This window comes from Halichoerus grypus, chromosome 3 (assembly GCF_964656455.1).
Source record: "Halichoerus grypus chromosome 3, mHalGry1.hap1.1, whole genome shotgun sequence".
In the NCBI taxonomy this organism is placed as follows: domain Eukaryota; kingdom Metazoa; phylum Chordata; class Mammalia; order Carnivora; family Phocidae; genus Halichoerus; species Halichoerus grypus.
The window spans coordinates 142,702,082-142,727,341 of record NC_135714.1 but is presented as its reverse complement, the minus strand read 5'-3'; the positions used below and the strand labels follow the sequence as shown (position 1 = coordinate 142,727,341).

The 25,260-nt window shown below is 36.3% G+C and overlaps 1 protein-coding gene and 1 non-coding gene across 2 annotated transcripts in view; both read right to left on the bottom strand.

Moving 5' to 3' along the window:
* Window positions 1-25,260, bottom strand: part of TLL1 (tolloid like 1) — a 209,546-nt gene that overhangs the window by 3,492 nt on the left and 180,794 nt on the right. Inside the window, exons 17-20 of the mRNA XM_078069414.1 lie at window positions 23,892-24,017; window positions 21,175-21,302; window positions 7,670-7,883; window positions 908-1,158 (exon numbers count right to left, since the gene is read on the bottom strand). Coding sequence (XP_077925540.1) covers window positions 908-1,158; window positions 7,670-7,883; window positions 21,175-21,302; window positions 23,892-24,017 — 719 coding nt within the window. The remainder of the gene's footprint in view (window positions 1-907; window positions 1,159-7,669; window positions 7,884-21,174; window positions 21,303-23,891; window positions 24,018-25,260) is intronic.
* On the bottom strand, window positions 8,919-9,070 carry LOC118548311 (small nucleolar RNA SNORA62/SNORA6 family). Its single transcript, XR_004923563.1, has one exon. It is a non-coding gene; the product is annotated as a small nucleolar RNA SNORA62/SNORA6 family (small nucleolar RNA).

Below are 25,260 nucleotides of genomic sequence, written 5' to 3'. Positions count from 1 at the left end.
TTCCCCCAAATTTTAAGCCAAATTCCTTTGATTTACAAGTAAATAAAGTAAGGTTCAAAGAAGGTAAAAAGATATTAAATTTGTTTCAGAAGGGGCTCTGAGGCAGAGCCACGCCCAGAATCCAAATCATCCATTCCTTCCTGTTTTAATAATCTAAATACCAAGAAGTTTTTTGTTTCATTTCAGCTGATATTTGGAAAGGAATTCAATATCATTCAAGTTCGGTATTATGTAAGCAATAGACACTGGTGGACAAAAAATGGGACTAATGTTTTCGGAACAAAATATGTATTCAGAAGACCGTTTGATATTTATGCAGGGAGTCCTGGGGGAAAAAAGCATGAAGGAAATCTTAAGCTTTCCTTTTTCTTATTTCTCCTGGTGACACTCTCTGACCTGTATCAGGCATTCTGTCCCATGCACAAGTGACACACTGCAATGGAACAGCATTATGGCAGCACTGGCTAAGGCCACACACCAGTGGTGGCACCTGCCATTCAGCAAGCGTCTTCGCTGAGAAGGGAATGTCAATTTGAATTGTGTGCACAATTCCTTTTCCTTTATGCTTTAATTTAGGAAGCTTACCAAATCGTCAAAGGTGTGTGTTTAAATTTATTGCCTTTAGATTCTTAAATGTTTAAACATTTATTGCACAGTAAGAACATGAATAAAAAAGTTAGAATGTGAACAGGAACCAGCAATTATACCTACTAAATTCTTCTCTCTTGTGTGATATTATTGGGAAAATTCACTAGATGGAGAAGAGGTAAGGGAGAAGAGGCAATAATAATAGGGTGTAACCTTTTCTCGTAAAAGCATTGCCGATTTGCATATGGTGCACATAACAATCATGAATCAATGGGCATTTTCTACCACGGCTATGGGATCCTGTTGGTACTGTATTTACCCCTGATCCACAGAATCGACCAAGCCCCACCGCTGTTGAATCGAGACCGTCAAAGAGCTCAACATAGTCATAGCCACAATCGGCTTCTTCCTCCACTTCAAAAATCTGGAAGGATAGCTCCAGTCGAAAGCCCCGTTCTGACACTAACAGCCATTCACAGTCCACTTGTCCCGGGTAGTTGTTATCACCAAACTGCGCATGCGAGTACAGATCTCTGGGTTTCGGGTCTGCTTTCAGTCGACCACCACACTCTGCTCAGGAAAGAAAAATGAAATAAATTCAGTGAGTTTTAACAAGTCCAATTTCAACCTCAATGTAGTGTAACCGTTCTCTAACTTCTGAATGCATTTTCATCATCAGATGTGTTTCCTATAATCGTAGAGTGTGACGGTGCACCAGGTACCACCACAGACCCTGGACACAGAGCTTGCTGGGTCGGAATACCACCTCCAACACCATCGAGCTCAGTTACTTTAGGTGAGTGATGTCGCTGCTCTGATCCATAGGGCAAAATGCAGATGATAATGATAGCACCAATCTCAGTGGATTTTGAGGATTTAATGAATACATGGAAAATCACTTAAAACAGTGCCTAGCGTGTAGTAACTCTCAATAAATATTTTTATTGTTATACATGATACTGTTTTTAGTCTCAAATAACTAGTTTTCATAGGGGAAAAAAAGGTCAGTATCTTAAATCAGGTTGATTCTTACTCATTTAAGAACCCAGAATCCAAAAGAATAAGAAATAACTTAAAAATTGGCAAAATATATAAAACTCCAGTGTGTATATGCATGATATAGAACTCTACATAGACTATATAGAACAATTTTATTTAGGTAGAAATATTTATATAACTTGGTTGGGAAAAACATACATGCATCTTTAACTGTAATAACATTTGTAGTTCCAGAACCTATTAAGTATATTTTCTGTTTGTAATAAATAAAAAATTTTAAATGCTCTTTTTACAGCTTCTTTTTCAGAAAGGTATTAATAAACATGTGGTTTACCAATTATTACTTTTGTCACTAGAGGTAAATATACCAAATAACTAGATGAGTATGCATAAAAATGCACAGCTAGTATAATTTAGAAATGAAAGTTTTCAAAAAATTTTCTCAGAAACTTTGTAATCTGAGTCCCAAAACTGCCTAATGACTAGAGATTAAAAAAACAAAACAAACAAACAAAAAAACAAACACCCAGAGATTAAATAGAGATCCCCTCCAACCAATACACATGCAAACTTATGGCAGGGGGTCAGGGGAGAAGAAGATAAAATAGGGCTATAAAAAATGTTAGAAGAAAGTAGAGTTTCTTTCTGTTTCTGTTTGTCAAGTGCTGAGAGGTTCCTGGGAAGCAGTGATTTCAGGGTTAAAACCAGAAAAGTCCCAGGAAAACTGGGATAAGTTGGGAGGGGACAAAACCAAAAATCCAATGTGGAAAGATGTGGACAAGCCAGGACCCTAGATATGAAGACACCACTGTAACATTGTCATGGTCATCTGCAACCAAACAGTCCCGGCGGCACCCTGTGAGGACGGATTACACAACTAGAAACACTTAGTTGGATTTTTCCAATTTGTATATGGCTTACCCACACTGATGATTTTAAACAACAAAATGTGTCTGAATCCCCAGGACGAAACCCCATTCCGATGTATCTAAATACACGTAGGCTCAACCAAACCTACGGCACTGTCACAGACAGACATTTAGATTCTTGTGTGTGACTGACACATGAACGAACTTCCAACCAGGGTTTCAATCATGAGAATGACTCCCCCACTGGGCTGTGTTCCATGAAGAACATAAGTATCCCTCCACGTTCCAGGTGTCAGGCGGGGCATCTTGCACAATCTATCAATATAGCATATAGTATATATCGATACTATTGCAAATGTAAGTGAGTTAGAATAACCTGAAAGCTCAACCCATCTCTTGAATCCCATAGACTGGAAGCTAAACATTCTACCCTTCCTACCATGGTGTTTCTCTAATTCCAAAAATTATTGTCTTTCTTCTGTGACAGATCTCCACAGCCAAACGATCTGGGTCCAAATCTGAGCTCTGCCCTTCATCAGCTGAGGGACTTTGTCTCACACTCCATTTCTAAGACAAGGATCGTACATAGAACTCACGTCATGGGGTCTAGATGAAGAGTGAATGGGTTAATATATGTCAAATGTTTGAAGGATACCGGGCACATAGGAAAGGCCATATTAGTGTAAGCCATCACCATTACAATCATTATTGTCTAGTGAGAACATCTAAATGCCATCATCTGTGCTGCTGCTAGGGATCCATTCAGGTAGGAAATGAAAAGCCAGAATAAAATGAAAAACAATTTAAAACATTATTAATCTGCTGTCATAAAGGAAGACTTGTATTTTTGAAGGCCAGTAAAATATTTTGTGAAAAATATTTCCAAATTTAATATATAAATGTATAAACCAGTGTAATCTCACTTAGAGAATTTTTTAAATTTTACCTATTCTCAAAGTTTGATATATAATTGCCTGATTTGTTTTGGTTTCCACTTAAAAAAAAAAAAAAAAGCTGCCAGCACTTGGATTACTTTTATTCCACAGCCAGGAAGAGCTGAAGGAGCCCACTGGGAGATATAAAGAAAGCACTAGTTTCGGTGTGTCTGCTTTGCAGGAGCAAAGTAGCAGGACAAAAGACCAGGATTCAGAAGAGACAATTCTCTGCCAGCCCCAACTTGGAACAAAAATCAAGGAGGAAATGAAGTAGTTGAACGAAATGGAAAAGATTTCACAAAACCTTTGTGAATCTGAAAATGACAGTGAGGAGTTATTATTTGGTTTTATTGAAAACATCTAGAAAATGGCAATATTCAAAATAAATAAATTACATTTAAGGATGACTTAAAATGTTCCATTATGTTTGTCTGTTTTCATTTCTCTGTTTCAGTACACAACTGCCTTCCTATGGATCACTGATCAAACTAATAAATCTGGAATTAATGATCCAACCATGAAAAAAAGAGAGAGAGAGAGAAAACTTAGTCCACAGGATAAAATTTTTAAGAACAAAGATTTAAATATTATATGCACAAGATGTGTGATTTTAATATGCCCTGAGAGAAATTCCATAAGCAGAAAATTACAGGCAGCATGAGGGCCATTTGTCCTTGAGGCAGTTCTTCAAAATATGGTCAATACATCATTTAATATGGTCCCTTTAAAGAAGGTATTTAATTAAATACATTTCCTGCAAATATTCCTATTCATTTACCAAGTTGGAACAATATAAAAGTAGTGTAGCATGTCAGCAGTATTGTTTTTAAATCAGTTGTTTGAAAATACTTTGCAAGCTGCCAGAACATCTTCTACAGAATTCTGGAAAATGAAAATGAAGCTGAATAAGAAAGGTGACAAAAAGGGAAGAGAAGCCTTGGGTGGGGGGTGGATTTCATTTTAATTTGGAAAGACATGATTGTTTATTTCCCCATAAAGTATTAAATTCCTGAAGAGGTCCTGTAATTTGACCTATACATGCTTTTAGTGGGCATTCCAATTTAATTGAGTTAGATAAAAATAACTTCCTTTCTAAGAACTTTTATAATGCATCATTTGACTTTTAAATGTCATTGATGCATAGTACAATGCTACAGCAAAGAAGTCCTACCAGACAGGCCATGTTTTATTTTATTTTTTTTAATGTTTCAAGTTTTTATTTAAATTCTAGTTAGTTACATATAGTGTAATATTAGCTTCAGGAGTAGAATTTAGTGATTCATCACTTACAGCGCTCATTACAAAAAGTGCCCTCTCCTTAACCATCACCCATTTAACCATCTCCCCCACCCAGCCACCCCCACCCCCACCCCCCCACCCCCACCCGCCTCCCTTCCAGCAACCCTCAGCTTGTTCTCTATAGTCAAGAGTCTCTCTTATGGTCTGCCTCCCTCTCTGTTTTTTCCTTGGACAGGCCATGTTTTAAAAGATTATTTTCTCTCCACATTTCCCTCTTTTTCTATATTATAGCCATATCCTCTGAGAGAATACACAGGATATTTTTTTTTACTGATTTGTTTCTTCAATAAGTTTATTTAAGGGTCGTGTAATACCATTCATTACCTGATTAAAATATATTTGGGCTTAGAATTTAGACCTACCATCAGAGGGAAAAAAGGACTCTTTCCAATAAAGTCCTTTCCTCATGGACTTTTTTCACAGTATTCCTTGTGAGAAAAAATAGCCATAAAACCATATTAGCACAATATTTCTAATCACCTGGTTTCAAAATTCATGGTATTAGAAGTTTTTCTCGTGGATAAAATTCAAATTGTATATAAAATATATATTTACTCAAGCAGATGAAAATGTGTACATCAGGATCCATCAATAATAGTTACACGTATTCTAGAAGGCAGTAAATAATGAATAAGTGTTCTATACATGTAGCAAAAATGGTACTGGACTTGACGGTCTTGTCAGTAGAAACTGACTGAAAAACCAAAAGTACAGAAACTTCTGAAAATCAGAGGTTACACTTAGACTGTATGCTTCAACGGGAAGGAATTCCTTCTATTTCCCTGTAAATTCCCAGAAATTTCCAGCTTTTTGCCATAAATAATGTGACAGGTGGCTCACGTGGCTATTTGAATGGATGTGAACTGAACGGGGAAATAAAATGAGCCTCGTCAGTTACGTACTTCAAACAGAGGGTTTTTTAAAACTTACATAAGGAAGCGTTCAGTCTCTACCTATTGCTTCAGCAACAGTGACTGGTTTTATATCGATTTGCTTCCTAATCCAAAACTTTTACATGAAGAGAAAACATACTATGGTGGAATGTATGTGAGGCATTCTGGAGATAGAGTAAGGATAAAGTCCAGACTTTGACATAATTTTAGAAAACTCTGCAAATTAATTAATCCTCTAGATTTTCAATTTCTTTTTCTGAAAAATGAGGATAATAATACATCATAGAGTCTTTTAAGGACTCAATATATGTAAAGTGTATGTTAAGTACATGTGTGTGCCTAAAATGCCAAGTGCATGCTATATACACCATCAGATCTCAATATAAGATCTCTGTGAGAACTTAATTGGATCCTACCAATGGATTCTTAATGGTAATATAAATAATGCAAATAGGATCCATGAGCAAAGGTCATACAAATTAAGGAATCATGGAGGTTAATAGCTATAATGAAACTTCAATAGTATTTTACAGATGAGGAAACTGATACCCAAAGAAATTTCTTTTCCAAAGTTCCCAGCTCGGTAATGGCATAATTGGACTAAAAACCCAAATGTACCTACATACTGGAACATAATATAAATCTTAATCATTCTACTCACAAAGGGTAAAAAGAGATTCTATAAAAGTAACTTTTTATTAAACTAAGAAAGGGAAATTCATAGGTAGGTATTTTAAAAATATTTGGTCAGCTATTTCAAGAATTTTGACAGCATATTTTCATACTGCATTCCTGGAACTTGTGATAGCCAGATATATACGCCATAAACTCTATGCTATCAGGAAAGTACTGATGAAGTAATGGGATTGCAATCACTCCACCCCTTTAATGCATAACAAGTTATCAGGAAAATAAAGAGTAAATGTCAATGTATGGAAAAACCTTTCATTAGTATGAAATTTCTGTAGTCCCTGAAAGATTCTTCTCAAACCAAAATATCTATATCAATCATGAGAAATAATTTGCACTATTAATGAGTTCAACCATTACTAGTACGAATCAGATAAATATTCTGACAATATTCACTTCCTCATAAATAGACTCCAATATAAATCTAATGCTCATAATGAAATACACTAAAGTGGAAAATAATATTGGACAATGGAATAATTAAAATTCTGATTTCTCAAACAAAATTAAACAAAAAGAAAATAAAAACAATAAACAGAACCCATGACAAAAAACTGCTGCACTTATATTGTTTTATGGACAAATTTGTATACAATTATACTGTGTATTATATTACATCAAGACAGTTCTACAAGGCAATGTCTCACTAGTTTATTTATCAAGAGTACCACTAGGTGGCACTATAAGATAAATGACTTTAGGAAACCACTCAACTGACCTTTTTTTTTAACTGAATGTAAAAAAAGGACATTTCCTAGACATTTACGAAATACAGTATTAAGCTGGCCCCAAATTATTAAAAAATGTTATTCTATATTTTCGCCTAAAATTCTCCATATTTTTCCTAAATTATATTTTATTTCTTGAAAACTTCCCTTACAAAGTCAAATTAGGAATTAGGATTAGAAAAAGATTGTATTGCACACTAAATACAAGGAAAAACAAATGAGACTCTGTAAAATGGAGAGATAAATTCCAAATCAGACTTACAAAAATACATTAATGCAAAAGCTAGCCAACCAGGTAGGATGTTAGAGAAAACATGATTCTTGAATACTAAGACATAGATTTCTAACTGTTAAATAGAGCATATAAATCAAACTGCTCAAGTTAATATGGAATCCATTATACAAATATTTAGAGATAGTTCTACTTGATCATACTGCATTGGACATGAATCAGATCAAACTATTGCATTGCTTTCTAAACGTTCAGCAACTACAAAGATACCTAAGTAGGATGCTACATGGCTCTCAAATATTTCACACAGTGCTTCAGTGAGATTTCTTCTGCTGTGCTCAGAGATTCATTAATGTTCCTGTTATAGGATCCACTGCATTCACTGGAAGAGAAACCTAGATCTTAGGAAAGAGAAACATGGCTCCAATTTGCTGACCTGTAGAATGTGTGGCTTGAAAGCCTTTCCTTTGAACAGATGCATCAGAAACAAACCGAACAAACATTTTATTTCCAGTAGCCACAAGGGGCTCTGGTATCTTGTTGCCACATAGTCTTCCAAGAATTGGTGATTTTTCTGTTTCTCCATCAAATACTTCCAAGTGATCATAAGCACATTCTTGATGCTGCTCAATCTCAAACTCACCAAAGGCCTATTAAAAAAAGAAAGAAAGGGAAAGAAAAGCAAAAACACATATCGCTCAAAATGGGTTCTTTCCTTTGGAGCAGAAATGCACATCAATAAAACATGCTCAGGACATACAAATAAATTAACCCATATAGAACATTATTGAAAGGAGTGTAAAATCAGTAGAATGTAAAGTCTCTGAAAAAGCATAATGAGGAAAACAGCACAATAACTCCATGTGAAATTCTATTATTAAACTATTGCAACTAAATCACAATCAAAACTATCACAAAACTATCACAATCAACTCCAGGATTTAGACAAGTTATAATAACAGTGATATTTTATTCTGAATATAATTCTAAGTTTATACTGAACGCATCAGAAAACTTTAAACGCTTGCATTTTAAAAATTGACTCCTTCTGGTTTTGATGATCATAAACTATTGAATATCATCCTACCTTGGGGCATTTAAACTAAGAAGAAAACCTAAAAAAATAACTTATATTTTCACAGAAATTAACTAAGCACAGTAAATCTTAATAAAATAAAACAACGGGAATTTACACTATATACTTCTTTCTTTAATTTTTTAAAGGTTTTATTTATTTATTTGACAGAGAGAGACACAGAGAGAGAGGGAACACAAGCAGGGGGAGTGGGAGAGGGAGAAGCAGGCTTCCCGCGGAGCAGGGAGCCTGATGCGGGACTCAATCCCAGGACCCTGGGATCACGACCTGAGCCGAAGGCAGACGCTTAACGACTGAGCCACCCAGGCGCCCCTATACTTCTTTATTTAGATCCTACAACCCATATTATTAGAAAATACTAATATGGTTTTAGGCTAGTTTTTTTTTTTTTTTTTTTTTGAGAGCCTACTTCTCCCTTCCCTCTGCCTGCCTCAAGGCTAGATTATTTTTAAGTTACTTTTAAGATAGATGGTACACTTATTTTAATATTTAGAGCTTGCAGAGTTTAGTATGCCTTTAAAAGTTATTCTAATTTTCCCGTGTAGTAATTTTTATGCATAGGTCTTAGCAAATTCTTATATTTTTTAATACTTGTAGAAAGAATTGTTATCAAACTTCACTCATTGGACCAGAGACCCTTGTGTTGGTGGAAGATTTGCCCCTCATGTAGCTCATTACCTACGCTTGTGAAGCTCACTGGCCAGCCAGCGGCCTTAACTCCAAGCTTTAACGATGTGCAGAAGCAAATTCTTAAAATAAAAATTCATTAAATGTATAACACATTAAACAACACAAAGGAAAGTTTAATTGAGGCAGACTGAAAATAGTAATGGCCTAATTATTAATAATTCCAGGAATTCTAGGTTATTTGCCATTGCCAATCAAGGCTTTTTCCCTTCCCTAGAAAAGCCACCATATCTTCAAAAAATAAACTATCACTCCCAGTAAAGAGGAAAGAAGCTGGGAGAAATAGAATATATACTTGAAAATTCGTTCATTTTCCTGCAGTCCCTGCAGCATAAAATATTTGCACATAAACTTTTTGCATACATGTTTTTTAATACAATTTTGTGAAGTTATCACAATTCTAAATTTAATTAAGACATACGTTTTTGTAATTTTGAAAAGAAAAAATTGACTAAGAATGGTTCTCCTTTAGTGCTGGCCAGTTATCTATTCCTTAACACACAGCCGTCTATTATCACTGGCTTTGGAGGAGTAAGCGAAGAAACGAAAGAAGCAATTTATATTAATTAGGGAGTAGGAGAAAGAAATGAAAGGTACTTAAAAGAAGAAACAAAAGAAAAGAAAGAGGGCCAATCTCTACTACCAGATTCCACCGCACCCTACTTTAAAAAGTATAAATTAAAATGATAATGACCAATAAGCACTAGAGAGTCATTATTTGTTGTAACCATATGAGTAAAAAAGAATGTTCACTTCATTCTACTGAAGACACTGGATAGTGCAAAAGAGATAAATACTGCGCAAAGAAGCTTACAGGAAACAAACAAGAAACAGTGCACACAAAATACAGTGAACAAGGAGACTTCAGCAGAGTGTATTTACCGTGAAGTACAACATTCAAAGCAGGTGGTCGCTGAAGTTTGCTGCTATTTACCTCTGCAATCCAGTGGCAGAGAACAGAGTAGAGGAGACGCAGTACGTGGGATGTAGAAGACCCTGAATGGATGGTTGGCTGGAGATCCATTCATTTACCTATCTACCTATTCCATGTTTATGGCCAACCCCACGGATGGAAACGCTGTGAACGTGACAGGCCAACACTTCAGGTTTTCTGCCTCTCCTGAGCTGGTACTCAGTCGGCTTCTATTACCATTACACACATAGACACTGTCTCAGTATCAGTTTGTAACTGTTAAGAAACCTATAGGAGACAATTGGCTTAACCGCACTTAGAATTCTTTATTAACTATGAAACCAAGCTTCTGAATTATAAGGTCAATGTTATCTCAAGAAAAAAATAAAAGCATTGTTTCAGGAGAATAACATCATCTGAAAACCACTGCATGTTGAACAATTGTCTCTTCTGACTGTGATTTAGAGTCATTCATCTATCAATAAAAAGAGCAGAGAAACCTACTGTGTAGGAGAGAAAACTGTAAGAATGATGGGGGTGATGGCATTCTAAAGCACATCCTTTAAGTAACAGTTAAAATGGGATCAGAATTTACAGACCACACATGTTCAGTCCATTGAAAACCAAGTGAATGAGATAACTAAGTGACTACTTCACTCCCTAATGAAATGCAGGATGTCTGGAGTGAATCACAACATCTGTTTTACAGAACAGAGCAACACCACACAAAGTGGCAGAGCGCTTGCGGGCTGGGGGCATTCTGACACCTGGTCTGGAGCCAGCTGGCTCCCGCTTTTTATCTAATTACTAATGGAATCAGACTGACTCTGTAAGAGTCAAATTAGACAAAGGTTCTGCAGCTGACATATTCTCAAGTGATGCAAACAATTCTCATTCATTAAGGTATTAGTGAATTTTCCTCTTGGAATTGGTAGCAGCTTGTTAGGTCATCTGTAAAGATTGGGTGGTCCTTTTCCAGAAGTCAGTCTAACCCAAATGCTCCACCACACACAAGCAAAAGCGTCACTAACTCACATGCTGACATCTCATAAATCTGGCCCTTAATATCACAGAGGTATCCACATCTAAAGACCTCCATATATAGCGATGTTGCCTCAATAAAATATATTTCTAGGTCACAGGAAGGTATTAGAGGGGGCCGTGGGAAATTGGGAAAATCTTAAAAAATATTTTTGTAGAATTCCCAAAGATACAGTGAGATATACAGTTTATTACTTTATTTTATGACACGTGCTGAGCCATGAATGTCTGTATCTAAATAATGCAGAATATGGAGATTTCTAGCCACCAGGAACCAATGCTATAGCACTGCACCCCATAAAGACACTTAGCTTCCCAGAACATCCTTCAACATCACAAAGGTAACAGGACAGCTAGCAAAGCTGATGTATGGAGCTATATGAAAGTCTGATTTCTGCTGAATCACCGCCCTCTTTTTGGGGACTTTAAAATATTTTTCTTAAGTGTTTGCACTAAAACTTTATAGACATTTTAGTATTCAAACATTTAAACCCTACTCATCCATGATTATATTTCTATGATTTTAAGGTTACTAATCTAGGCTTTAAAAAAAAAAAGAGCAAATAACCGTGAGCTCTAGTCAGAAATACTAATGCACTTCCCACAAGGCAAACTAAGAGATTAAGGAGTCCCATTCAAAGGAAATAAAATTGAATTCTCGTTTTAGGCTATGGAAAGAATAACTATGTGTTTCTGGAACACCCAAGCAAGCCTAATCTACCTAGCTGGCCACCAGCCAGGCTGCCATATGCAGCCTCACATGAACATCTGTAGAGGGGCTTCTATTGAAAATACAGGCGCTGGCTGAAAGATAAGGCCATTCAGAGTTGCCACATATATTCACAAAGGACAAGAAAATAAAATGATAGCATTTAATGCAGAAATAAAATTTAGCCAGGGTGACCATTAAAAGTAAGAAATTGAAAGAGACTGATGCAATTTGAGCACCTGTGATAAAAGATTTAGAGCTCCCTGGTCCCAGCCATCCTTCGCCTTTTCCTGTCTTCGGTGAGAACTATCATTTGGCTTCCCACAAGATATTGGAAGGATTAGAGGCCACTGGGAAACATGGCAGAGTGGAATATAAGCCTCAGGCTTCCGATTCAAAAGACCTTTTCTGTTCCACGAGTCCTCTAAAGCTGCGATCAAATACACTTTTGGTAGATTTATGGTGGAGAATTATGTAACATTTGTCGGTGTTTTTGTTTTCTAAATAGCCCATATCTGAAGCTATAAATTGCAACTACATAACTTAGCAAAACTCCGGGATATGATAAATCAAATAAACATGACATAAGCATATTGGCCTATTGCTGGATGTCCCTATGCCTGGAACTTTGTTCCTGTGTTGTTGGTTTGTTTTTGTTGTGTTTTGGTTTTAATGTTTTAATATTTAAAAATATTTTAAGAATACCCAAAATTTAATAATCACTTGTGTCTCTCGGAACCAAGACAAGATGAAGTCAGGAGTAAAACAGATCCTTGTCCTTATTCGTTCAGAACTTTATCTCTTTTCCAGTAAGAAGACTTTCTCCCCCCAAATATCTTTCAACCAGGGTTTCTTTCTACTTTAAAACTATTAATATAGAGTCAGAACCTCATAATACACACACACACACACACACACACACACACACACATACACAGAGAAACAAAGCAAACATATTAGTTTCCTATTGCTGCTGTAGCAAATTACCACAAATTCAGTGGCTTAAATGACACACATTTACTCTCCTAGAGCTATGGTGGTTACAAATCTAAACTGGGCAAGCAGCGCTGGACCTTCCAGAGGGAAAGTGAGGATCTGTTTCCTTGCATTTTGCCCATCTTCTCGAGGCTGCCCTCATTCCTTGGCTCATGTCCCTTTGTTCCATCTTCATAACCAACAGTCTAGCATCTTCTCTCCTCTCTGACCTCCTGCTTCCTTCTTGTAAGCACCCCTGTGACCACATCAAGCCCACCCAGAAAATCCAGGATAATCTCTCCATTTCAAGATCTTTACGTTAACCACAGTTCCTTTTGCCACATAAGGTAACATGTGCTTAGGTTCTGGGGATCAGGACACCTTTGAGGAGATGAGGAACATTATTCTGTCTACTACAAAAAGTAAGAGCTAAATGTTTTCACCCTCTGATTTCAGGGAAAGTGATCATCGACACTTATGACTCCATGATTTCAAACTCTTTTACCCTGACCCTCTTAACTAACTAAATCCTGCAGAGCAAGTCTGGCCCTCAGGCTGTTTTTGTAATTAAACTTTTATTGGACCACAACCACATGCATTCATTTGTGTATTGTCTGTGGATGCTTTCATATTCAAACAGCAGAATTAAATTGTAGCAGAACAGACCACATAGTCTACAAACTCCATAATATTTCCTATTTGACCCTTTAAAGAAAGTTTTCCGACAAGCAATCATTAGCTATATTTTTAACTGTTAGGATTGAGTTTCAGATTCATAAGGTTACACAAAAACTTGATCATGGTTGAATTATCCAATAAAATGGTATATAATTTTTATTATTAATCATTGTCATAATTATAATTACTCTTTGTATATCATATATCAATGTTTATCGGCTTTTAATAAGCTATTATGCCAAACACTTTATATGCAAGTTCATGTAATACACACACAAAATTCCTGAGTAAATATTAGCTCCAATTTCCAAAGGAAGAAATTGAGACATAAAAGGATTAGTATCTTTCTCAAGATAACATGGCTAGTTAGGTTTAGACACAAGTCACTTTAAGTTCAAAATATATGTTCCTAATCCTTCCATATGTCTCTGTTGGGTATTCATTTTACTTAATTATTATAACTTCCTCTTCCTTTTCCATTTAAATTATTATATATGCACGCATGCACAGCCATTATGGATGCAGGATGCTAAAATTAAAAAAAATTAGATAAAATGTAGAGAGAGAATCTTGGGCTTGAAGGTATTTAGATTCCTATCAGCTTTATAAATTTGCCAACTTACCTAAGCTACCTGGGACAGCTTCCTTATCTATAAGTGTTATTTGTGATACCAACTTGAGATAATATGCATGATACCACTTTGAAGCCACTATACACACATTAGTTCTTAGTGCTATTTAGTCCAAGCACAGTTTTGTGAGGTAGGAGATGTACCCAGTCAAGCTGCATTTTATTATTTGGAAAACACTCTAAGAAATGGAAAACTTGAGAACATTTATATTTTTATTTGTGGAATTACATATGAGAGAGTGCCTGTCTTAGACTAGGCCCCCTTTAAAGGACTCTCCCAGGATCTCTTGATCCCAGCTCTCTAGCTTATTACATTTATATGAAGATAGTATTCCAAGGTCTTATAAAGATCAGAGCATGGGTCACAAAAGTGTATGAAAGAATACACAAAAAATCTTCAAGAACCAATATAATAATTCATAAATACAATTCTACTTAATTTTTATATTTAGCTTTATAATAGTAAATTCATGATCTAGGGACAAAATTAATGTTTATTATGTAGTATAAACATAATTTAAGCCGTTATTATATTCAAATTGTTGTTTCATATTACTGGACAGTATTTACTATGTCCTTTTTTTAAAAATCACCTTTAAATAAGATTTCCTGCTTGTATATCAGGTGGTATACTACAGCCTAATCATATTCTGGCTACACATTCTGGACTTTACCCAAAGCAAATCTGTCAGGAGAGTGTAAGCAGTAACTCACTGGTGTTACATTTACTTTCAGAAAATATGTTCAGTCTTACATATTTAAATGCATGTGTGGGATTAAAGATGGCTACGTATTCTCTGCTACTCTCCCCATTGAGAGAGGAAGCCTAATTCTCTTCCCCTTGAATCTGGACTAGCCTTTGTAATTTCCTTAACCAATAGGGTGTGAGGAGGTAACATTCAGGGGCTTCTGTGGCATCTTCCTGGGCCTCCTGAAATACTCTCTTTGGGGACCCAGTACTACCATAGGAAGTTTCTGAGACCACCATGCTAGAATGATGGTGTGTATAGGTGTTCTGGTTGTCCCAGCTGAGATTACCTTCTAGCCCTCTCCACCAAGATGACAGATATACAATTAAAACCACCTTGACTCTCCAAACCAGACCATACCCAGGTGAATATCACTGACCTCAACCAATGCCATGGGCAACAGAATTTTCAGGAAAGCACTACTGAAATCATGACCCTCTTTCTCCCCCAAACCACAGGATATAATGAAATGGTGCTTGTTTTAAGCCACGAGGTTCTGGGTTAGTTTATTATGAAGCAATAGATAATTAAAAGTGCATAAAAAAGAATAGTTGTATTATACTGCCAAAAGTCTTAAATTTCTGTAAATCCATAATAAGCTGACCACTACTTATAGTTCAGTCCTTACATTATTGTACAATAATAGACACTAGATATGGATGATCATACTGTGAACTGAATATACTTATGGTAAGTAAATACTATGCACAAAAATGCTCATATCGCTCAAAGGGCACTGAATTTTATTTTAAGTCCTTTACCTCCATAATTGCAACATTATCTAAATAACCGTGATATTTGTAGTCTTACAAGTAAACCAAATTAACTAAAATATGGTTATCCGATACATAGTGAAAGGCTTGTTTCACCCACAAACCACTACTTACATGTCACCCAACACAACTCCATATCAAGGTAAAAGAATATTTGTGTTAGAAAGAACAGTAAGCCCCTTAAAATTCACAAGCAAGGTGGTTTTCTTTATAACTCATGAAATTGTCTTTAGGATAATTTCCTTTCCTTTGCTTTTGATATGAATAGGTAAAATATTTAGAAATGTTTCATTATGTTTCCATAGAGTCTAAGTAAAGAGGGGTAACAATATGTGAGTTGTAAAGAAAGCTTCATGGTGTAGAAAGAGATCAAATGTTTTCTTTGCTTTCTCTCTTTGCCCTGGCTCATAAAGACACTAGCTTGTAACCAAGTATCTATCAGCAGCTCTTGGCCTAAGGATATTAAAAGATTTAATAATTTTCCAAGTTTCCTTTGGGAATCTATTTTCCAAATTCAGTTTGGGTTCAAGTTCTTCCACGAAAATTAAGGATCCTAAAGAAACCAGGCAAAATGCATATATCTTGAACAACGTATCTTTTTGGTAACATTTGCTATACAATAAATGTCTAACTACCTAGGAAGGTGACTGAATGGTTTGAATTGGAATTATAAACAGGGTTGGCCAAATGTCCATTGGCTGATATCTGCTATAAACAGCAATTTCAGTTTTAAAGTAGATAAGATTAGTTAGCAGTTACATAATAAGCAGGGAGACAATAATAGTAGACATAAGCAACAACATTGAAATGGTAAGAATTAAAATATAGAGAACTAAAATATCACTTGAAGTTGGTAGCTAATCTTATGACACACTTTCCAGTGATCCTAACTCTTAGAGTGTATTAGAGTGTATTGAGAGGTTTTATATGAACATGATTAACAGGATAATAAAGTGAGAATCGGTATTGTGTTTCAATTTAGAAACTTTGGGGTGAAGTGATGTGTTTTAACAAGGCTCCCAGGTAATTTTGATGCATGCTAATATTTGAGAAAGCCTAGGGCTTAGACTGTAATGACTTCCACAAAGATGACAAAATCAAACACTTAAAGATCAATATTTGCTTAAAGTTTTTTTTTTTTTCTTTCTGCGAATTTCCTTCTTAGGATACTCGTAAGCATGACCACTGTTGACAGAAATGCTTGTCCTGACCTTCAAGTGGAATATTTGCATGAAAATTAAAGCTTGCAATTTGTGAAGGAACAGGCTGTCCTAGAGTTGGAAGGGGAGTTCAATAAGCTGAAAGATATAAAACTAAGAAAGAATAAAATATTGTCATTTTTAAAATTGAGGTATATCAGGAGTTCTACTTCCTCTTGGATATAGAGAGCTGGAACTATTGTTGTTTCTACCCCAACAACAAGAAAAACCCATGTAAACTTTAAAAATCACAACTTCGCTGAACACATCAGACCTGAAGTCACAAGTCAGCCAAGTAATGTGAAATGCACTGAATCTCAGCCCCCTCCAAGGAGAAATGAGACACATGCTCCTGTTCACCAGTGACAGACCATGGACGGAAGAGATGCTGGGTGCCATACAACCAGGCAAGAAGTATCCAGCTATAATTGTTAATAAACTGGTAGAAGTCAGGTGTGGACTAGAGTAAAAGAACAGAGACCCTGGGAGCTGAAGACACAGGGGGGTGTTAGAACCCACTTGCAGGCTTTTCTCCCTGGACCCCAATCTCCTGCTCATGAGGAAAATCATGGGCAGAACAGGAGAAGGCCAATTGCCTTCCTCAGTGTCACAGGCTTGGAGAAGCGAAGTGGTTACTGTTATGAGAAAAATATGAAGCCCTGATGTAACCTTTCTCTAGAAAACAAACCTTAAGCTCCTGGAAGAGGGAAAGAAAACCCTGTCACCACCAGGGCAAAGATACAGACCCACTGTAGCCAGGCGAAGGGCAAAACAACAACAACAACAAAACCCCACAATAAACCACATCTGCCTCTGGAGAAGCACTGTTCACAGGTTCCTACAGCAAGAACAGTAGAAGCCTGCTACCACTATGGAAAGGACAAGAAACTCTCATGGAAGACCAATCAGAGATACAAGATGGAGTTTGGTTGCCACAGAGAAAAGACACAGGACCACTGAGAAAGACCATCGCCGATACCTAAACCATCAGGGCCTAAGGTAGAAGCTGTACTAAGACAACAGTGAAGCCCTTGCCCGGAGCAACAAGCACCCAGTAAGAAGAAACTGCAGTCTACCACTGGGGAGGATAAAGTGTGGAGAGGGAAATCACCCATGGTGGAGATGAACAGGGGAGCTAAAGATAAAGTAGAAACATTGTGAAATGTCATTGAAATCCCAGCCTCTGATTTAAGAAAAAGGAATTCAAGGCCAATGGTGCACTGAAGGTCATCATAGGAACAAGAAAACCCAAAGTTTTAGTCAGCTTTACTAACTAGATATTTCCTCAACAACATCAACTTCCATACACACATGTGCTAATACCCTCAGAAGAGATGTGTCCACTTGCAGACATAAAATCTCTACTGTTATCCACATAATGTCAGGTATTTAAAAAAAAAGTCACATGACACACAAAAAAGGCAAGAAAAGCGAAAAAACACACTACTAAAACAGAAAATAATGAACAGAACTGCCTCAGACATAACCCCTATGTTTAAACCATGAGATGGAATTTAAAGTAACTATGATTGGGGCACCACCCAAGTAGCTCAGTCAGTTAAGTGTCTGACTCTTGATTTCAGTTCAGGTCATGATCTCAGGGTCGTGAGCTCAAGCACCACATCAGGCTCTGTGCTGGGCATGGAGCCTGCTTGAGATTCTCTCTCTCCCTCTGCCCCCACCCTTGTTCACGTCCTTTCTCTTTAAAAAAATAAATAAGGTAAATATGATTATTATGCCTCAGATACCAGTAAATGACCACTTTCTTATACTGTACACAAAAATAAATCCAAAATGGATAAAGACCTAAGGGTGAGACAGAAATCCATCAAAATCCTAGAGAAGAACACAAGCAGCAACCTCTTTGACCGCGGCCACACCAACTTCTCACTAGACACGTCTCCAGATGCAAGGAAAACAAAAGTGAAAATGAACTATTGGACTACATCAAAATAAAAAGTTTCTGCACAGTGAAGGAAACAATCAACAAAACTATAAAGTAGCTTACAGAATGGGAGAAGATATTTGCAAATTGCATATCTGATAAAGGGTTACTATCCAAAATCTATACAGAACTTATTTAATTCAACCACCTGAAAACCAAATAATCCACTTAAGAAGTGGACAGAAAACACCAGAGCTTACTCTGTCTGTGCACACAGGGAGGAGAGGCCATGTGAGTATATAACAACAAAGTAGCCATCTACAAGCCAGGAGATGAGGCATTACCAGACAGCACGTTGATCTTGAACTTCTAGCCTCCAAAACTGTAAGAAAATATTTTGTTTTTGTTTTAGCCACTCAGTCTATGGTATTTTGTTGTGGCAACCTGAGCAAATTAATAAACATGAAAGTTATAATAATGAATCAAATGAACATGCTAGAAATAAAAAACATGGTAAGAGGAATAAAGAATGTGTTAATAAGTTCATCAAGGAGACTCAAGACAGCCAAAGAAACAATCACTGAACTTGAAGATAGGTCCACAGAAATTTATGCAAACTTAGACTCAAGAAGAGTGACAAAAAATTAATAGAGCATCCAAGAGTTATGGTATAATATAAAACAATCTAGCATATGTGTAATTTGAATCTCAGAAGGAAAGGAGAGACAATAGTAAAAAAGAATTTTGTGGAGAAATAATGGCAGCGAATTTTCAGAAATTTCTAACAAACATCATAATATGGATGCAAGAAATTCAGAGAATTTTGAGAAGAATAAATCCCACAAAATTTCTTTTTTTTTTTTTAAAGATTTTTTATTTATTTGACAGAGAGAGACAGGCAGAGAGGGAACACAAGCAGGGGGAGTGGGAGAGGGAGAAGCAGGCTTCCCACGGAGCAGAGAGCCCGATGCGGGGCTCGATCCCAGGACCCCGGGACCATGACCTGAGCCGAAGGCAGACGCTTAACGACTGAGCCACCCAGGCGCCCCAATCCCACAAAATTTCTAAACACACACACATAAATACATTACATTCAAACTTCTGATAAAAAAAAGTTGAAGATAACAATAGGAAAAAAAGGAATAAATATAAGATTTATAACAGGCTTATGAGAAACCATGAAAGCCAAAAAATAATGGAGTCAGTGTTTAAAGTATAGACAAGAAAATAAAATTGTCATCCTAGAATTTTATACCCAATGAAAATATCCTTAAATAGTGGTACTGCACAGACATACCCTATACAAAATATAGAAGGAATCTGTCTTCAGACAGAAGGAATGTAATGCAGACAAAATGTGGATCTACAAAACACAGTGTCTTCAGAAAATCTATTTTTCCAATTTCTTTAGCTAACTGCACTGCTGAAAAAAATGCAGCCCATAAGCTTCAGAATGGTCCTCTCAATCAGGACCTTGGACAGGACTGGCAAATAACCCTGTTCCCACAATACTGTCATCTTACCACCTAGCATCCTTCCAAAGAGTGGCTGAAATAAATTGATGTCTCTGTTCGGAAAGTCATTTACTGATATTTTACAAATACAGTGATTGCAAGAAACTCCGTAAGATGGCTATGAACATCTTGGTGACATTCTCTAATTTTATTATTATAATGCCACATATAAGTAATGCTTCTCCCCCGCCCCATCAAATTCACTGAAAAGAAAGTTTAAAAACAAAGTTTGAAAATTAACCTTATGGCTGGACTGGTCCAGTAAGCTACCATATGTAGACTGGTAGCCTCTTTCTCAAGACAATGTCTTGTCCTTTATTATGGTGCCACTAGACTATCCTGAGCCTTGCTGGTTGGCATTCCCTCCTACTTTTGACAACAGCATGTTATGGGAAATTGTTAAAATTTCTATATTCTTATGATTATTTCCTTACATTATACTCTTCAAGTACTCTGTAGGCTATAATGAAACTTAATATATATTACCAGATGATCAGGACAGAACGCAAGACAAAGAACACAGGAGGAAGGACAAACATTACATTCATATGTGAATTTAGGGGAAGTCTAAAGATACCAGTATCCGTCTAAGGAAGGCAACTATGTTATGCAAAAATGACTTGTCGTTACAAGACAACATTGTTTTATAAAAAATACATGCAGATGTATTTAGGTATATAGAATTGACACAACCAGTACTGTGCTCTCTTTATATGAATAGCTATTTTATTTCTTTCTTGCTGAATTTCAGATGATTTTTTTGTTCCTTCCTTTATTTTCCCCACTTGGAAACATTATGACCAATAACATGTTAGGAAGGAGAGCCTACTGTTTTGCAGCAACTTTGATAATGCCTTTTAAAGCATCCGGGATAAGTACACTGTATGAGAACTGCACGGCTGCCCTTACTGTCATCTTGATCTAGGAAATCAGGGATTTGTTTAGTGTAAGTAGGAAAGCATAAGAAAGAAAATCTTTTCCAGCTGCCCACTAATTCAATTCAATTAAATAAACATTCACTTTATTTCCATGTGCTGGCCATGAAAGACAAGGGCAGTCAGTTTAACAGAAAGAAGGACGAGCTCACTTACTAATTTGATTCGGTGGCCAGGAGTGGTACTGATTTCCCATGTGCATTCCTTCCTGCTTGGGTACTTGTCTGGCCAGTTGGGGCTGGTGATGAAGCCACTTGGACTGTGGATCTTCTGTTCACACTCAGCTGTGCCAGTAACAATAATATCAATTAGTATGGAAATCTAGCCTGGGATTGGTTTAGCAAGAAAGTAGCCTATTTGCTGCCTATGCTGCTGAAAGATTTTCCTGAATACTAACTAATCACCACTCCGGTCTCTGTTATCATAGTCATCTGCTTTGGCAAACATGTTGTAGATCATAATCAGGCAATGTTTGTTTTTTTGCTCGCATGAAATTCATGTTTACAATGAATTAGATAAATGCCTAAAAGAAAAGGGACTAGTTTAAATTGCTGGATCTGAAAGCTCAGATTTTAACAGAGCAACATATATTGACAATCGAGGATATTAACACTTGGCATGTGCAAAATACTTAATGCAATGTCACAAATGATAATCAATGCCATTTTCAATTCATATTTTTCCATTAGCAGAAACATCATTTATAGCTAATTAACATCATTAAGCCATTTTATGGATGATGTATTTACATTTTCTCTCACCCTGAAAGTAAAGATGTGAATACCTAAACCATAATTTTAGCTGTTAAAGTAAATTAATCCCTAATTTTATCAAAGTACAATGCAGCACTAAGGGGAAAAATAAATGAACAGCTACTAGCCATGGAAATAGCTTCTAAGCTAATTCTGAAGACTATTTCATTCAATTAATATGAGATTTCTTTTAGGTTTTTCACAATTAAAATTACCTTACCTTAAAGGAGACTATTCTACATTGTAAATATCACACTTCAAAAATGTTTAATGTCAAAAAAATATTTAATATCCTCAGGCTCTGTCCATTCTCTGTAACTGATGAAGCAGCCCCCTACACATCCTAGTTTAGACTGGGAATTATTTGCTGTGTATTATGTATCCCATTCTAAAACACAACTAATTCTCTGATACTTTCCAAGAAATCTCTTTGGGGCAATTCTTTACTATATGGACAAAACACCTGTTACACTGCAGGGCTGTGCAATAAGGGTATGATGCCCAACAGAAATGTGCTGTTGTTGCATTCCTTACTACTAGATCTTTCTCTTACTTGTGATAGTTTTCCATAGGGAGATTTGGACTCCTAGCAAAGGAATACAAAAAAGAGAAGAAATTCAGCTCCTTTCAAACAATGTAGGATCATGTAGCACGTCTTAGAATCTAGATCCTAACAGTTTTCTAAGTTCCATTATTCCTGTCCTTGCTTTGCCATACGAAATATGGAGTCTCCAGGATCTGGAAATAGCCTATAAAACAAAGCCAAGAGGCTCGCTACTAAATTGTAGAAGGTGTCCATACGATAGCAGAGGTAAAAGAAAATCCTAACCTTTTACTGGCAGTAAAAATGAGCTTTAGTAGGGATACCTAAATACCGTTCTATCTAAAAGCAAGTTTCCTATGAAATCCTTTCTTGAAAATATTTACTGTAATAAACAGAGAATTAAGGTATCTAATTTATATTTGTTACTTGTGAGCCACAGGGTATATGCATACTCTACAAAAGCTCTCTCTTTTTTCTCTGAATTATCTTCCATAACTGCATGACTATTCCCCAGCCTGTTGATTTAACAGAATACTGTACTAAGTTACAAATATCAGTCCTCACGGGTTTATCCTCACATAAGAAACTTAAAAGAGGGAAAAAAATTCTGCTTGCATATGATTCTGAGCAATATCATTGGCTCAATGAAAAAATAGAAAAAAACTGACATGTAACAATATTTGAAAGAATGTGAATGGAACAAGAGTCAGTTCAGGATATCCTGTACTAATCCAATGTTCATACAAAGAGCTGCTATCTAACTGTGATTCTAGCCAGGGACCTACCAATCTACATGTGCTAATAACTAAAGTTATAAAATCTGCTATAGTAATTCTTTCAAAATGGGCATAAATCCAATTTAAGTAGAAAATTCAGGAGCATATCCTCAAAGGATGAAATAAGAACTGAGTAACTATTTCTTGTTCCCATCTACCTCATATAGGCTAAGGAGATAAAGATAACTGTTTTTTATAGCATCAGAATATTAAAGGCCTTGGGGTCAAAACCTGATAGCCTACTATTGTGCTATTAGAATGCTCCTTTTTTTTTTTTTTTTGGCCAAACCCATCACTTAGAACTTTAAATGGCACAGTATCTACCATTTTCAAATGTCTTTCCTCTGGTAGGCATTTGAGTTTGACACTCTTGGTATTTAAAGTGCCATCACTCATGTAGCATATATATGAGATATTCTGGGGAGGGAAATTCAACCAAATGCAAAACATTTAGCAGAAGTCAAGTTTAAATATGGAGACTGTCATAGGGTCTGTGCTACAAGAACCTGGGGATAATGTGATGCTTTTCTGGCTGCCAGATGGCATCATAGCCACTCCGATGTCTGTTACACAAAGTTATTCTAATGTCACCCATGTGTGAAGTGCAGAACCTTTAGGTATTATGAGGTTTCCAATAGTATGCCTTGTATCTCTGAACGCTGCACATATTTTTTTTTTTTGACATTTGAATAGTCAACAATGATATCACTCATTGATATGATTAACTCTACTTGGAAGCAGTGCTTTACCGAAACTACATGCAATTCTAGATGTTGTCAAGAAAAGAACACTCTTTCATACCTTCCTTGCAGTCATGTTTATTTTCATGCAGCACAAATCCATTACGGCACTGACACATGTAGCTTCCCATTGTGTTGACACATTCATGTTGACACCCACCATTATCCTTAGAGCATTCGTCTTTGTCTAGCAAAAAGATAACCCCACAGTTTAGTAAGTAGCTTTAGAAACAAAGGGTAGCAAAGGAAACTCTTTCAGCTGTGGTTAACACTGGCAAAGGGTAAACTAAGTCACAGCTTTCTTTGTTCCCAACATAAAACAAAACCCCCCAAATTTATAGTGTCTTAGTTTTACCCACTCCTTGTTTAGCTTGGAGCCTTGTACCATGAACTGAGTTTCTAAGACTGTTGACTCTAGGAAGACAACTTGTAGCCTCTTTCACTCCTATGTTGGAGTAGGAGTTTTGAGTAGGAGAGAGGAAATGAATGAATCTTTTTCCAACTAATCCTAGACATTTATTGCCAATTTTTAAAAATAAATTTAAAATTGTGAGTAGTTTGAATAAATGCAGAACTGCAAAGTAGAGGGAAATCCTTCAATATATTAACCATGGTGTAGAGACAGAGGCTAAACAAGGTTCCAAAATTTGTGTATAATAACTTTTAAAAAAAAAATCACTCAGTATGACTACTGCAGTTGATTTTTTTTTTTGTTAACTTTGCTGTTATGGTTAGCATTAATGAATCTGAACACTTCATCACCATTCAAGACAGAAAAAGGCATCATTAGATTATCCTAAAGAAGTAACTTAATTTATATATTTGAAACAAATCTACTCCAGCAGACCAGTTTATTAATAAGTTATTCCCTGAAAAGGCTTTTAGTGTGCTAGAAGTAAAGGTTAGAATAGGAAATATGAGCTTTAAGAAATAGCCAACAAATTCACTACAGGGAAAAAAGCCAAACGAGATTAGCAGGCAGTGAATCCAGTGAGAGGCATCAGCCACCATACTATGTCACTCAGCTGTCATTCCATGGCTGGCTTGTCCATTAAAGTCAAAACTGGCAGATTGCTCCTGACACACATAGATGATGACACATCACTCAGACTTTCATCACTCCCACAGCATAGAGAACAAAAAGGACACATGACAGTCATATCAGAGGTTGGCTGAATTCAAAAATTTATACTGTCAACTTATTTTTCAAGTGACAATTTGTGAGCTCACGGTGGCACAGAGATAGCTAAAGCTATTTTTGCCTTTTTATCAAATCAATATTCACTCTATGGAAATGGGTTTAGGAAAAGCATTTTTATAGAAGAATCTGATAGTAATTTTTAAGGATGCATCTGTTTTCCCATTTTTGGAGATTGATTACACGACATAGCACACACATGCTTCTGGGATATATTCGTGTATTGGCAATA